At 37.6% G+C, this 17462-nt stretch overlaps 1 protein-coding gene across 2 annotated transcripts in view; it reads left to right on the top strand.

Moving 5' to 3' along the window:
* Positions 1-16391, top strand: part of Oga (O-GlcNAcase) — a 56039-nt gene extending 39648 nt beyond the window's left edge. For both annotated transcript variants that reach the window (XM_083126685.1, XM_083126686.1), the window contains 3 exons: positions 1161-1359; positions 7660-7819; positions 14875-16391. In XM_083126685.1, coding sequence (XP_082982811.1) covers positions 1161-1359; positions 7660-7819; positions 14875-15005 — 490 coding nt within the window. In that variant the 3' untranslated portion in view covers positions 15006-16391. The remainder of the gene's footprint in view (positions 1-1160; positions 1360-7659; positions 7820-14874) is intronic.
* The last annotated feature ends 1071 nt before the right edge of the window (positions 16392-17462 follow it).

Raw genomic sequence — 17462 nt, forward strand, 5'->3', positions numbered from 1 at the left:
GAAGACATATGAAGTTGTCTTTATGTAGATCATATGTAACCCTGTGAACATGATTTATACTCAGGCAAAAGTATTTAAGCCTTGTTCAAAGTATTTGATGTGCTAGATTGATTTTTCCACATGGGTATACTACAACAATATACCACACATGTTCATAATAAATGGTATTTATATTGAAATTCATATTTTTCCTTTTGAATAATTTACCTAACAATATGTTCAGAAAAAAATTACCCTTTGTTATACAAATTATGACTCAACGCAATGCTTTAGAAAACTCAATTTATTTCCATTTCTTGTCAAAGTGGCATCGCTCCCTCTCTCACTAGACCTCTCAATTTGGTGTTGCAAATTGAGTGAGAATCTTCTATTGGTATTTTACCAATGTTCTTATATCAGCTGATAGTGTACAGATAAATCTGTGTATGCTGACCTTGGCAGTGGACGCTTTAGTATTCAGATATCTGGTGTCCAGTTCGGACATGTTTGTAAAGTGTTAAGTTAAAAAATGTTTTAGATTGTTTGGTTTTAGTTTACGTATTACTGGTGCTTTTCTACAGTGCAATTTAAAAATTGCTGTAAATGTGTGGATGCAGGGCAACAATATTTCCAATAGCTCTTGTATCAAGGCATGTGCTTATTTTTATTGTAATTGTCAATGTAATTGTACCAGCTGATTTCATTACATAGCTTGCGGTTCCAGTTACGCGGATGTTGCATCCAGTTTGCAGGAAGATGGACTTTCAGTGCTTGGTGTCCTAGCCGCTGGTCCACGGGTGACTTGACCGTGAAAAGCACTGTGATAGGAGGGATGGACCAATATGAAATTTTTGGCAATGCCAATATTCCTCAATTATTGTTTGTGCCTAGGGAACTGCAACGGATTTTACATTTAAAAATGAAACTGTGTATTTAGACTTACACTTCACACAATATGGTACACTTCTATACCCATATTGGCTGATACAGAATTTTCATCTTTCAAATTGTAGCCCACTCCGGCTCTATATCTTTCTAACAGCCCTCACTATACTTTGACAAATGAGCATGCTGCATTCTGCCAAATAATCCATTTCATCATATGCATATTTACGTATGTGCATTACTGTAGCATAATTTCTTGCTCTTTGTATTCCTTAATGTTCGTTATTTATTCACAGGTTGGTGGGTGGATTTATGACGCTGTCTTCAGAGTTCTGCTTTGTTGTGGAGGATGAAAATGGCATTGTGGGCTATGCATGTGCAGCTCTGGATGCCAAGCAGTTTTACAAGAAGTTGGAGCTTGCTTGGATCCCTGAGTTGTGTGAGAAATACCCCAAACCTGTCAAAGGAGATGGAGAACTGCTAACGCCTGCAGAGGTACATATTTTTGTTTCGTGTATATTAATATCATTTCTTGCAAAAATACTTTCCTGTTCAAATTAAACTCATATTTTGATGATGCAATCATCTTTCATGTGTTGGAGAATGAAAAGGATAAAGTTAACATCCTAAAAGGAAGTGCAGGAAAACCTCATTAATTGAAAGTTCAAAGGACCACAAAGGCAATGACTTCAAGATGTCCACATTTTCCAAGCTGACATTTTTTAATTGGAAATGAAATTAGGGTATGAATTACTTCCATAATGAATTTTTTATACTTGAAAATAGCCTGCAAAATAATATTTAAATGTACTACATAATAATAATCTGAGTTTTAAAGAATTTAGTAAGCTGTGCAATTTTTTCGACTAAACATGTGGCAGAAAATTAGGGTGCACTGTTTATACACTATTCTGCATAGTAATACAATCTGTTTTGTACAGGATGGCAAAAAAGCCTCGCAATAGTTTGAAGGAAAATAGATGAAAATGTTTTCACCTACACTGCTATAATTACAATATGAATTGAAAAAGTCTAAAAAAAATGGTATTCTGTTTTAATTATGCACTGTTTATACACTATTCTGCATAGTAATACAATCTGTTTTGTATAGCATGGCAAGAAAGCCTCTCAGTAGTTTGAAGGAAAATAGATCATGAAAATGTTTTCGCCTACACTGCTATAATTACAATATGAAGTGAAAAAGTCTAAAAAAAAAAATGGTATTCTGTTTTAATTATGCACATCTGTCTGGAGTAGTGGTAATGTCATTGCCTTGTAATCAAGGGGTCCCATGTTTGATACTTGGTGTAGATCCAGTCCCAATTAGCCTTTTTGTGCATTAAGTGCACTTAAATAAAGCAAACTCGACAATAGTCTGGAGATAATCTCACGACAGAATGATGACAGACCATCAGAGCCTACCAGCCTATCTCTTACAGGGTTAACACTTGAGGTAAGATTTTGTGGAAAAAGCAACACTATCTTTCTTGGCACTAGGCAGAAAAGATACGGAGGGACCATGAAGTGTACAATATTCCTTTGTCTCCCACATCCATAAATTTCTCAGACGTAATTTCCTTCTGGTTGGCTGTTTCAAATTCATCGTTAAAGAAAGTTTTCTTTGCCACATCCCTCCTCTCCCCTTTCCACCGAGTAGACCAAGTTCAATAAATGATACAGAATAATTTAAGCATCCAACATGTTAACACTTCCTCAGCTTGCATTATAATCTCCCCTGAAAAGGGAAAGGAACAACTTGCTATTTATTTGCACTGAATGTGTTAAATTATTAGAGCTGATGATGAACTCTCTGCTCCATGCAATTTTTACCGAGGTCACATTAATCAATGCTGCACTCAATAATCGCTCAGTTCAGACTGCTGCTAGCCAAGAGAAAAGATCCAGTCTTCTGTAGAAAATGCAATGGACCCTCCCCACCTCGAAATGATTTCCCCACCTTTTACGTCAGGGATAGCCTTGCAGAGGACCAGCAAAGATATCCATGTAAGATCTTTTCTTTTCCTAAGCAGTGACTCAATGGCACATTTTCAGTAATTTAAAACACTCAAATGGAACAGCAATTACTCATAGCTTGTGTGTGTGCGAACTACTCACAATTACAGAATAAGAAGTATTCTAAAAAATATTTAAAAAGAAAATATTTAAATGAAAATACTAAATTTTAGGGATGGGCAGATATGAAATTTTGGCCGATACTGATAAAGTACCGATATAAAATTTACCGATACTGATAACCGATATTCTACCGATCCAATATAAAATTAGAAATGGTCCTTGAAGAACCTGAAATGTTCATGGATCTCCTTAATAAATATGTTTCGAGGTGACTGCAGAGGAAAAGAAGTTGAATATTTAGACAATTACTTTTTTAAATAGTAGGGCATAGAGATTATCCATAAAAATTACAACAAAATGGCAGAATTTTGCACTAAATTAGAAGATATTTATCGATATATCGGATTGGTAAAATAATCTGTAATTTTACCGATAAACCGATATGTCTATATCGCCCGATACCGATAGGGTACCGATTAATCGGTCCCATCCCTACTAAATTTATTTTACTTAGGATTAGTGAGTATGTAAAATTTCCAAACGACGTTTCAGGAATGAACTGTTCCCTTCATCAGGTTCCTTTTTGCTTAGCGAGATTGCCTCAAGGCCATGTCATATTGAATTAAAAACAAGGATAACGGATATAGGAATAACTATGGTACAAAAGGAGTCCTAAAAGCTTGCCCAAACCTGTTAAAACATCCATACCCACTATCATCCCTAGGTAAAACCACAAGAGAAGGCAATCCAGAACCCTCACGGGCGAAAGTGTATTAACGTGCGTCTTTTAACTTTTCAAGTCGTAATGTTCTTTTAAGAATGTCTTTTTAACTTTTGTGGTTTTACCTAGGGATGATAGTGGGTATGGATGTTTTAACAGGTTTGGGCAAGCTTTTAGGACTCCTTTTGTACCATAGTTATTCCTATATCCGTTATCCTTGTTTTTAATTCAGTATGACGTGGCCTTGAGGCGATCTCGCTAGGCAAGAAGGAACCTTACTTAACGTGAAATTTTCTAAATTTCACGTAAGTAATTTTAAACCGCGTTTACCTCAACCATCATGAAAGAAGGAACCTGATGAAGGGAACAGTTGATTCCTGAAACATCATTTGGAAATTTTACATACTCACTAATCGTAAGTAAAATAAGTTTAGTATTTTTTAAAAATATTTTCTTTTTAAATATTTTGTAGAATTCTTATTATCCAGCATTTAAAAAATGGGATTTGCCCCATTCGTGCTGCCGAAAACATGGTGTTTACAGTGTGGAATCTTCCTTGTCTCGTAGGGAGATAAACATCCCCCCCTCCCCCCATTTATTTTTCAGATCTTACTTGTCGAGTTTATCCTCTGGGGCTTTGAAAGTTTAAATTTAGATATTAAGGGCAGATCATTATCTATCATAATCTTAGATTCCCTGTGTGGCTTTAGTTATCTGTAGGGCCCGGGACTTTGTCCTATAAAACTGTAAAATATGTATGTAATTATGTCGTATAAATTGGAAAATATGTCACGAAAAATTACAAATATGTCAGAAAAATGCAGAAATGTTCCCAGTAAAGCCAAAAATACAAGGCACATCCAGAAAGTAAGTTCCGTTTGGTAATAAAATTAAATTGTGTACAGATACAGAAAAGTTATTTATTGCACAAAATTCTACAACTCTTAAACTACTTTTCCACATAACTGCCGAAATTTTGCAGGCATTTGTCATAGCGTGGCACAAGTTTTTGTATACCTTCTTCATAGAAATTTGCCGCCTGTGTCTTCAACCAGTTGGAAACAGTTTCTTTCAGCTCGTCGTCATTGTTGAAGTGTTGACCGCCAAGGAAAGACCTCGCTCCTAGCGACTTTCATCTGTTCTTACATCTCAAGTCTTTCCTTGGCGGTCAACACTTCAACAATGACGACGAGCTGAAAGAAACTGTTTCCAACTGGTTGAAGACACAGGCGGCAAATTTCTATGAAGAAGGTATACAAAAACTTGTGCCACGCTATGACAAATGCCTGCAAAATTTCGGCAGTTATGTGGAAAAGTAGTTTAAGAGTTGTAGAATTTTGTGCAATAAATAACTTTTCTGTATCTGTACACAATTTAATTTTATTACCAAACGGAACTTACTTTCTGGACGTGCCTTGTATGCACAACAGTACTCTCGAATTTCTCCCATATCCGATAGAGTAGAGTAGGGGCTGTAATATACCGAATGTTATTTTTACTTTTGACTGATTTTTGTGAAAAGCGAAAAAGGCAAAGAAATGAGAACGAAACTTCTTTATTCCATGCAACAATGAGAGAGAACATTTTTCCTCAATAATGTTTGCATGGCTATCAATTGTCGGCGGGATTAAAAAAGTGGGGTATTTTTGTTCTGTACTAAGAAAAGACGACACCTTTCTTCCTCTGTAATTTCCATATCCTGCCATCGACAATATGAACTATCCGTTGTGCTAAAGTTACGAAGAAAAAATTATGAAATAACCGATAATGTGCGAGAGAATTACAAAATTATACAGAAATATGTCTTTTTACAACAAAATTGAAGAAATATGTTGTAAAAACTCGAAATAGGTGAAATATGTCAAAATATGCTTTGTCAAGTTTGTCTATTTCGGCTGATTTTCATCAGCTATGTAAAGATCTCATCCCAATAATAGATCCGAAGCCAATTGAAAAAAATGTTAGAACATAAAGTCCCGGGCCCTAGTTATCTGTATCAGTATTTCTTTCTTACGAAATGATACATGGATTGGAGAAGATGTTTTGTATGATAGCTGTCAGCTACAAGAATTGCTGAAACTCAAGTTTGGTGCTCAACAGGTCTCAAAGATTTCCATGTGTGTATTTTGGAACATTCATGTGCTCCTAACTTGTATTTCGCACATGGCACTAATTAATGTTTCCAAAGTAGTGCCCTCAGTGATGAAAGTACTTCGACATAACGTACATATTACAAATTATTTTTTATTAAAAAAGAAAATGTTTTTTTTTTTCAGCGAAATGCAGGGTTACATTGGAATGACAAGCTCAGAGGCTAATTGCCCGAGAGAGATGAATGATATACCATTGTATGCGGAATGAATCACACATTCAGACGATATAAAATTTATGCACATTCAACGTATATATGGAGGGGGGAGGGGGAATCCCCAAACAAATGGGGTTTTCCCCCCTAAAAGAAGGACATGAAAAGGTCAACATGCACATAGAAATTATCGCATGTCAGTTTTTAAAAAGAAAATAGGAAGCAGAGTACAAATAAGAAGTTAGTTTTGTACTTACCTTTTCTGCTCCAGCTCCGAGGCTTGGTCTGGAGCCATGATGCCTTACTGGTGGCACTCCATAAAGCATGGTTCCAGACACAGGGGCACCTTACATGGTGAGGAAGTGACGAAAGCCACGAACCTCGTACCGCCTGTTGGCTGATGGACTGGGACCTGACGGACTGGGTTGTGCCACTGCTTCGGGAGCTGGGGTTCGAGTGCCTGGCCTGCCTCTGGTTCCCCAAAAGACTTAGAGCCAACTTCTCACGGAACCCAAAGTGCCTCACGTTCTTATGAAATGACTTTAAGAGCAGGAAGGCGTTCAGGATACTTTGGTCGAGAAGGTGGAAGAAGAGCTTGACAGTCCACTTCATGGTCTTTCGTTGAACACCGTAGGAATTAGTCAATCTGAGTCTGTATCCATCTCCTCCAGCTCATCTCGGATTTCATCAGAACGGAGATCACTTGGGGCAGCCATGGTCAACTATAAGCCTTTTGGTGACACAGCAGCCACAGATGACACTATCACACTTCACTCAAAAAATGTTTGGCACTTGCGCACAAAACGAGTGTCATGAACGCACAACCTTCCAGGAGGAAAAGCTAGAAAGGAGTGAAAAGAGCACGCCAATTCTTGCAGCTACTTCCAAATCTATTTTTTAGATAATGCAGGTAACCTTTGTAGCCATTTGTGAAATACTTGTTTAGGATGCAGTTTCAACAACCCCTCTTCCCCCTCCCCAACCCCCACACCCCGCTTGCACCCGCACGGAAAACCTTCCTTTTGACCTCTGGTACCGACAAACAAACTTCCTTCCAATGCAGTTTCCAGGGGTGAGGGAAACGCATTGCTGTAGAACAACAAAGCCGGCCTTCCTTTGTCGGCAAAATTTTTTGCTTGAAAAAAAGATGCAAGAAAGAAGTCACCTTTTTCCTGCAATTTTCATGAAAAAAAACTTGCAACAATCATTTCTGTTAAATACATGTGTTAACAACAATATGAAAAAAGAAAATATGGATTCTAGCCAAAAGTAGCGCAGTTATAACTACGACCTTGACAAAGCATCTCGATCGAGATGATCAGGCACCTAAAGGTTAATAGAACTCTGAAAAACTAGTTTTGTATATAAGTGAGTACTTCCTTTTAGTAAAACAACCACCTTATTTATTTTGAGGACAATATAAATAAAACTAATTTCATATACAAATGGAAGTTTAGATATATGAAATTAGTTTCACTACAAAATTTGCGTGTGTTCAACAAGAATGAATTAAAAAAAAATTAACCTGAAATCGATTTAATGTTTATTATGTATATCAATCACTTTGTATGAAGTTCTTTAAATTTTTTAATCATCAGCAAATCTGTTTCTGTATCATGGGAAGGTTGGTTAGAGTATATGTGTCATTTTGTCTTAAAATATACAATGGCCTCACTGTACATTTCCTTTATAGGAGATAATTACAGCATTCCACTCCTTCAAAAACAATGTACCCGACACCATTTATAGCCATCATCCATCAGTATTGTGTTCTTCTCTTCTGACATCGGTTATGGATCAGAGCGTAGCCAAGAGGCTCATCACATGTTTGCTGGCTGCACTGCGAGCTAATGGTGAGTCAATTTTGTTTTCTCGTAGAGTTATCTAAATATAGTCTTCTAGTGCTGTAGAATGTGTCCCACCAGTTATCCTCTGTCTACAATAAAACAATGTTTACTTAGCATACAGCTAGACTAGGGTACTTTTATGCTTTTCTTTTAGTATTGCATGATACATACAGGAAAACCTCGTTAATACGATATTGGTTCTTGTTGACCGGTGTCAAATCATGTGGTACCCATGAGTCCAACTTTTTCACTTTACTGATCGCACGGAGCTGCCAAATGACAGTGGTATGGTGTGTGCCTAACTCGTCTGCAATGGCACGAACACTTTTCCGAGGGTCCGCTTCCACGGGGTTCCTGAGGAGCTCATCCGAACATGATGTTGGTCTATGGCCGCTGGGTTCATTTTGGAATGCTGTGTCACCAGAACGAAATTTGACAAACCAGCGGCGAATGGTGCGTTCATTTACCATTCCTGGCCCAACTGCACTGTTAGTGTTTTTGGCGGCTTGCTGAGCGGAATGTCCCAGTTTGAATTCGTAAAGACAAATCACTCGCAATTGTGTGTTCTCCATGGTGCACTTTCAGATGACCCTGTTCAGCAACACACTGCCTCCTGACTGTCTGTGTGCTCCAGCCTGTTTGCTGGACGTATACAGAGTTTATGACGTTAGACCTGTGACCTCAGTCAATCCCTGTGTTGTGTTGTTGAGGTGAGTTTCCCACCAGACGTCAAAGCGGACATTTCATTCGCACCAACCCAATACGTTGGAAACGATTTTTGACAACGTTTTTTTGCCGTTATTTCTCTCACGAGAAATATCGATGTTTCTGCACCCGCGCGATGACACAGCCCTCGATCTCCGCAAGAACCGCGTGACTTTGCTAGGTGATGTGAAACCTTTCTTGCGCAACGAACACAGATGTTATTACTCCCGTGCGGCGAGCTTCGCCAAAACCATGCGAAGTTAGAGTTGACACACATTTTTTTCTCGCGTGTCAAATATCAATGTTTCAGCTCACGTATGCTCCTGCTGGGGCCGCTGGTATCCCGCCACTTGACTCGGTGGTGACGCAAAATGTTCCGACAGCCATTGCACTTTACACGAAACCACAAGTGATTTTCATGCAGCCGTTGGAATTATTCAATGTAAATATAACACGTACCGAATTTTTTGGGGCTAAATTTATTGGCGTGAAAATTGAATGTTATACATTCGCTGAAAAACAGTAATGTTCTTTTTATCTTCCCAGAATACGCAACCTGTGTATAACAGGTTGTATAACTATACAGGATAAATGGTGTTACCGTCTTGTAGAAATCTCTGTACCTGTGTAAGCTGCATGCTCTCATTTTGTGTTGAATTTTTAGTTTTAAAAAAATGCACGGCATACTCGAATAAATACAGTTTCTTTAAAACTTACAATATTATTATATAGAACATATAAAGAGCTATTACCAAGAGAAAGTTTTTTTTTTTCACATGAAAAACAGGCGCCATCTTGAAAAGTTTGGATAACTCGAAGTCGTTTAATACGAAGTTGGCATTTTTTGGTCCCTTGAACTTCGTATTAACGAGGTTTTCCTGTATTATTTATTTATTGGGATAAACTATTGAATGATTGTCAACACAACTTTGCACCCTTTCACAGTACTACATTTTAGATTATTTTTTTCATTTGCTGCAGTTTATTGGAGCCACCACAGAGCCTCTCTAGGATTTCTTAATGTAAAATGTAAATTTCTTTTTCTAATTGTGATTTTTGAGGAGATACCAAAATGTCCATTTCCAAAAGAGCACGATTCTTTGAGGAAACAAGGAACCCCAACGGTGTATGGTAAATAGTTTCATTGAATATTTTGTGCAGCATGGCACATTGGAAAAAAGGTTACATCTGCTAAATGTTAAACAATTCTACATTTGCCTCCTTTAATTTAGATTGTAAAAGATATGTGTAAGTTAATAATGTCTTTAAATTATTTAAAGTTGTATACATGTTTATGGAACACTATGTACACTGCTCAAAATAATTAGGGGATCAGGCAATAATAAGTAGGGGATCAGACTAGGGATGGCCAGATCCGGATCCTGGCAGATCCGAACTTAGGATGCGTATCAGTTTGGCCATCCCACATGAGCGCTTCTTTGGAAAGTAAGAATGTGTTTATAACATATTGTTACCTGCTAATATATACAGGGTGTTAATTTTAACGACATATCAAAATAGCGGGAGTGATATGCATGTGAGGAAAATTTGGTCCAAACAAACCATGATCCTTGTCGGGGGGAAAGTTAATGGCGTACAATTGAGCCCCCGCACAGGGCCCCCTTGGGAGGCAGGGGGGCACGTTGTGTTTTTCAAATAGGAACCCCCGAATTTTGTTTCATTTTGGGATTCGCGGAGTCAAAGTAAATAATAATTATGCTTGACATGGGTGCAACAACATGCGAAATAAAAAAAGATATGGCCATGTGTATGTTTGGAAACACGTAAATGTCGTGCATGGAAAAACGGTAACAGGCCCCCACGAAAATACGAAGAATGGCGTGTGCAGAGAAAATTTCATTGCTGTCGATGGTGTCATTGAAGAGTGGAAGAAGTACCAAAAGAAGAGTGCGGAGGGGATAGGGGGAGGGGGCAGCATGCAACGAACAAAGTGGAAATACATCTGCTGGATTAATGCAGATGACAAGGATATGAGGGAAACAAAATAACGAACTGTGCCTGTGCCAGGAAAGTGAAGGGGTAGGGGATGTAAATCGTGTTTCCAGAACTCACGCGAAGAGTATGTTATCGCCACCGACGTTGTCGGATCAGCTGTGTTATCAGACGCCAGCCACACGTAAGGTACAAACTAGGCCATTTGACCTTGCGCTGAAGTCAGCTCTCTGTGCCCGTGTTTGCTTGGGGAAATAGGTGGTTATTGGGCATGAGTGCTTCAGAAGGTTAGTTGACATGCCCGTGTTCGAAGTGAGTGCAGGGTAAAAGTGCAGGTATACCTAGGACGATGGAGCATGTATCTCTGGAAGACAGAATTGAAATGATATTCATGTATGGTGAATGTCGATGGAATGTAGACGATGCTGTCACCGAATATGCCAGACGCTATCCAAACAGAGTGCGTTCGCGGTCGACTTTCGCCAGGGTTGTCAAGCAATTTGCAACAGTAGGAAGCGTGTGTCCGCGACAAAGACTGCGTCGAAGAACTGTCACTGGGGAAAATAATGAAATCGCTGTATTAGCTGCAGTGGCGTATGATCCCCATTCCAGCACGCGTAACATAGCTCGCCAGAGTGGGATGTCCCATGTCAGTGTTTGGAACATACTCAAGAGGCACAAGTTTCACCCTTACCATGTGTCCCTGCACCAGGAACTTCATGGTGATAATTTCCGTGCACGGATGGTGTTTTGTGAATGGGCACGTGGACAAATACATCGAAATCTGGCATTCTTTTGGGACGTTCTGTTCTCCGACGAAGCAACATTCACAAACCATGGCCAGGTTAACCGGCACAACATGCACTACTGGAGTGCCGACAACCCACACTGGTTGCGTGAAGTTGAACATCAACGCCCGTGGTCAGTGAACGTATGGTGTGGCATCATGGGTGACAAACTCATTGGTCCGTTTTTCATTGACGGTACATTGAATGGGCGAAAGTATCGCAATTTCTTGCAGGACGAACTACCGATATTGCTGGAGGATCTAAGCCTTGCACAGCGACAGGCCATGTGGTATCAGCATGATGGTTGTCCGGCGCATTATGCTGCCATAGCTCGGGAAGTATTAACGCGCAAGTTCAATCATCGCTGGATCGGACAACGTGGTCCTGTCAATTGGCCGGCTAGATCATCAGACCTTACTGCGCCAGATTTCTTTTTGTGGGGTTTTCTTAAAGGAATGGTATATCAAACTGTACCCACAACGTGCAACGACATGATGCAACGAATACGAAATGCTTGCACACAAATTGATGCCGCCACACTCTTGCGTTGTGAACAGTCATTTCATGCAAGAATAAATAAATGCATCGACGTTCATGGTTACCATTTCGAGCATTTGCTTGGGTAAGGCATGTATAACCACGCACCACCCCACCCCCACAGGTGAGAGGCAAGGGGACACACGTGAAACAAGCACCCCACAAGTGAGAGGCAAGGGGACTCATGTGAAACAAGCACCCCACAGGTGAGAGGCAAGGGGACTCACGTGAAACAAGCACCCCACAGGTGAGAGGCAAGGGGACTCACGTGAAACAAGCACCCCACAGGTGAGAGGCAAGGGGACTCATGTGAAACAAGCACCCCACAGGTTCGAGGGTAATACTATTTGCATTCCATCCTTCCCATCTCCTACACTTTTCTTGCATCCCTGAATACGTTTTTGTGTTTCCCTCATCTCCATGTCATCTTCATTAATCCAGCAGATGTATTTCCACTTTGTTCGTTGCATGCTGCCCCCTCCCCCTATCCCCTCCGCACTCTTCTTTTGGTACTTCTTCCACTCTTCAATGACACCATCGACAGCAATGAAATTTTCCTCTGCACACGCCATTCTTCGTATTTTCGTGGGGGCCTGTTATCGTTTTTCCATGCACGACATTTACGTGTTTCCAAACATACACATGGCCATATCTTTTTTATTTCGCATGTTGTTGCACCCATGTCAAGCATAATTATTATTTATTTTGACTCCGCGAATCCCAAAATGAAACAAAATTCGGGGGTTCCTATTTGAAAAACACAACGTGCCCCCCTGCCTCCCAGGGGGCCCTGTGCGGGGGCTCATTTGTACGCCATTAACTTTCCCCCCGACAAGGATCATGGTTTGTTTGGACCAAATTTTCCTCACATGCATATCACTCCCGCTATTTTCATATGTCAAGTTAAAATTTACACCCTGTATATACCGGGTGGTCCATTTATAATAATAGTATGGAATATCGCATGTAGAATGCATCCAATCGAAAAATTGCACAGGAAAAAGTTTCATACTATTGAGGGGGTAAGTCAATGCCACAAAAATTTTATCGCCGCCACCCATCCCTTAGGTGTAAATGTGAAATTTCAAATTGAACACCCCCATTCGTTTTACATATTTGGATTCCATGTTGAAAAAGAAGTATTTTTTGTTAGAAAAATTTTGAAAAAAAATTGCAACCTTCGAACATTTATAAACATTTTGTAGTTTGTTTCATTTTGTTCCCTTTATGTAATAACAGTTTTGGTTTCTGTTGAGATCATTGCAAAAACTAATTTTATTCAAAAAAATGTGTGCAAAGAATTTGGCAAAAGAAAATTGCTTGCAATTTGTTTTTCTGTAACAATAAATAATATTAATTTGTTCCAACTCTTTGGTTTCAAGGAACAATTTCATATGAACAACAAAATTAGGTATGTTACTACAAATTAGTTATCATTTGAGGTACACAAATAAATGTTTAAAGAAGCAAATGTTCAAAATTGTAACACATTGTAATGTTAATTTTTCATGCTTGTGAAAGGTGTTTTGTCAGGAAATGATGTGAAATGAACTACAAAATGCGAAATAGACTCTTAATCACGAAATTTACCGTTTAAATACCGACGCAACAGTTTCTGACCTCTGAAGTATCCTGTGAGTTATGCAATTCACAGAAAACTGATTAATTCTGCTGCAAACATTTGTGAAGCAAAAATGAACACCTTTATACAGGAATAATCTTAATATTCTGGTAATGATTCAATGGGTTTTAAGAAGGGATATGTTTATTTTGTGTAATAGTGCAGTTTTGAAATCAAATTTGGGATTATATTCACATTTTTAAAACCAAAATATCATTTTATATGCTGCTTTTTCATGGCTTTAACAGCGAAATTTCATTTTATTTACCACTTTTTGAACCCGAAATTGACTTGTTTTTGTACCGAAATTTTGCTTCTTTATTTACCACAAATATGTGCCTCTAGCAATTATATATTGGATCTGTAGAATTTCAGTTATCGGTATCTGCAAACATTTCATCAATTCACTTTACTTTCTGATACCAATAACAAAATAAATTCAAGAATAAAATGGTTAGTCTTTTATGAGAGTTAAATACTTTTCAAACTGTGTATTACAGTGCCTAAAATAAAATTTAACATAATGTAGATAACAAATATTTTCACACTTTTGGTAAACTGAAGATAAATGGACACACTATCAATTAATCTGTAATGCAAAATAAACATACATCACAAGCCTGTATCCTCAAAGTAGGTTGTGTATAGCAAGTTACTGAACTTGTAATTACCAGTTGTAATTATTATTTTGATATCAACAGGCAGAATATATTGTACTCATTCAGATGGACTTAATTAGGATTCACTGATCAGTTGGAAGATTTTCCATGAAATTTTTATTTTTAAGATATCCTGGTTCTCCAGTAAGTGAGCATAAATTGTTATCATACACTTTTGCTTTGTATTGTTGCTAAGGGTTTGTGGTATTCCATGTTCAGTGCAATACATTCAGATGAAGTGGGAAAGTTCCTCTTTGAGGCATATAATATTTATTAATTGTACAAACTTTTTTTTTTTTAATTATACAATGACATTGTAATTTTTATGTGAGATTATATATTAAAGCATATGATATACAGCATCACAAAATGAAAAGACTGTTACTAGATATGTGCATTTCATATGATGAACTGCCATCGTGAGAATTTAATTTCCAAATTGGCTCCTTTTCAGGTAACTTCTCTTAAGCATTCAAATTCTTGTCCACTTCATCTGAATGTATTGCACTGAACATAGAATACCGCAGTGCCTTCTTATAAACAATGCAAACCAAAACTTGCATTTATACTCACTTAATTGATGCTGACCATGCTGTTAATTGGCAGATGTTCATCACATGGCCAACAGGCAGTCAGTGGTAAGCATCAAAGGGTAATAGGAATGCAGGGAACATAAGTTGCAACTGGTGCATTGTGCCATAAAGATATAGAATAAAAAAGTACTACAGGGTTAAATTCGACCCTGCTGTACCATTTAAGGTCCTGGCATTGATCAAAGGAATCATGTTTCTTTCACAGGCTCTTTTGGTTGCTACGTTGAAGTGAGTGTTGGAGATAAGTACATGCTGGAGTTCTACGGGAAACTGGGTTTCCTTGAACTGAATCTTGGGCCAAGTGAAGAGGTAACATACCTTGGAAGGGCATTCTAATTCTCAAATACTGACAGTATACTTAATCTCTTTGTTGAATGTATATAAACTACATTTCTACAGTGTCTTGTTTTGGTATAAGAGATATTATTCTTTACAGTTGCTAGTCAACTTTAAACACAAAATCAAATAAAAGAAAGTGAAAATCATGTAAAAAAATTGAGGCTAATGATGTGATGGCATGCAGGTACTGTCATCTTTGTCAGTGTAGTAGTAAAAGGAGGAGGGATAAATGGTCAGATGTTAAAGTAGCATAATTAATTTTATTAAATGCATACTATTCTGTTACAACTATGCATGGTGCTTTGTAAGTCTGGTTTTTCTCTAGGATAACCGTTCTTCACAATCTTAGTTTCTTATGCACATAAACTGACTTGCTTTGCCTCGCATGTTCAATGACATTTCATTGTATCTAGTTATATGTGTATGGAAGTAAATGGCAAATCCCAGTTGTAAACTTTTTTTTTTTAACTGTCGAAATGTAAATATGTGTACAAATCATCTTGCATAGGATAGGCCAAAACAATTAGAAAATGAAAATGTTCAGTGTAAATAAAGTGTCCCCAAGTTTGATAATTGGCAACTTGTTGCTAGCCATCGTAGTTTCTAGACCCTTTGACATGTTCTTTGGATAATATTTTGCTAATTTCAATTTTTACTAGTGCAGTGACAAAATTGACCTCTTAAGTGGCATCACTGTTTAGCCTCAGTTTTGTTCTGTGATTGTTCATACGACATTAGTTTATTTGATTTTGTTCTGTTTATGTTGGATATGTGAACATTTCAGAATATGAACTTAAATATGTATTTGTCATTGTGTGAGGAGCAATATTGTTTTAAAATGATCTGTTTCTAAATGTTTTTAATTTTGTATTTTTAAGTCTTTGTATTAATATTTTCTTTTTTTATGTGGAAGTAAGTTTTTTCTTCCAAAAGACAGAAAGAAAGTTGTAAACAGAATCTGTATAAATTGTTCATTTGTATATTCATTTATTTAAAAAAAGAGCTGTCTTTAGTTATTTGCCTTTATGGGCCAACATACGTTATTCTTTCATTGTGGAAAGGTATCTATTTTGAAAATTTTAATGTACAGTATGAAATGTCGCTCACATTGAGGTGTGCATAGTGGCCACTGCATTTGTTACTAAGATTAACACAAAAAAAGTATGTTTGTGTGTGTGTGTGTGCATATGCGTATTTGTATGAGTGTACATGTCCATGAGAGAGAGATGTTAATTGTTGTAGTTGAAGGATGACACATTTTGATGGGATTTAGTTGTGAAATAAATGTACAAAGAGGGTGACTAAATAGTATGAATGCCATATTATGTCGATATTGTAACTTCAATTCTATTTTTTATTAAAAATAAATAGAAAAGGTTTTGTCCCGAAATATGTAGTTTTATTTGTGACTAACTTGCAAGGAACTTGTAAAATCTTAACCTCGTATGTACCATAATTATTTGGTCCTGTTATTTTAAGAAATGATATCTTATTGCCATTGTGTGTATTGCATTATGTACAGGTGATATATTTAGCCAGCCACCACGTGGTTTGCATTTGAAGGTAAACATGCTTGGATTTCAAAACAATGTATCCATTGTTACTATTAACAAAAATGTTGGTTTCCCTCGCAATATTATGGAATAGATCTTTTAAAATTGGGTGCAACACTTCAACCACTGCTTTTTGCTGATCACTTTCTCATAATAATGAGAACAAAGCGCATTCACAACATGCCACAATTAGGGAGTCCAGCGGAAAACACTCAATTTTCAAAATTTCCTGAAAATTTTACATTATTTTTCCCCAACAAGTATCAGCCTATTTTCAACACAACTTTGCATGGTTTTAAGAATTTACCATTGCTACCTACATTTTTTTAAAATTTATTTTTGTCTATGGCTACAGGGGCATGCCAAATATCAATTTTAAAAGATCGATTTTCTTCTTGCTTTAACTTCATTATTTTGAGGCACAATGTATGAATATCATCTGTGTTAAAAGTCCTGTCATTCCGAAGAAAAAATAAATTTCATATGTCGATGAAAATTTGTTTTTGAGCTAAGATTTTTTTGTACATTGTGCCAAGTTTGAAAAGCATGGGCTTGGAAAAGTCTCCTTACAGATAGGTTATACATGTGCATGATTAAATACATATTGGAATTTGGCCTCCCCGATGGCGCAGTGGTAGCGTCGTCGCCTTGTAATCAAGGGGTCCCGGGTTCGATACCCGGTGGAGGCACAAGTAGTTCGGATCCCACTTTAAACTGTAGGTCCAGTCCCGATTAGCCTTACTGTGCATAAAGTGGACTTAAAACACTAAATCAATCAATCAACATATTGGAATTTTGCTGGCAATAAATTTTCTTGGTCCCGGCTGTCCCATTCACACAGAAAGCAACAAAATTTGGTATACCCTTGTTGCATTGCATGCCAGTAACAATTCCAATTACT

Source organism: Lepisma saccharinum, chromosome 8, assembly GCF_977018435.1.
Source record: "Lepisma saccharinum chromosome 8, izLepSacc3.1, whole genome shotgun sequence".
Taxonomy (NCBI): Eukaryota; Metazoa; Arthropoda; class Insecta; order Zygentoma; family Lepismatidae; genus Lepisma; species Lepisma saccharinum.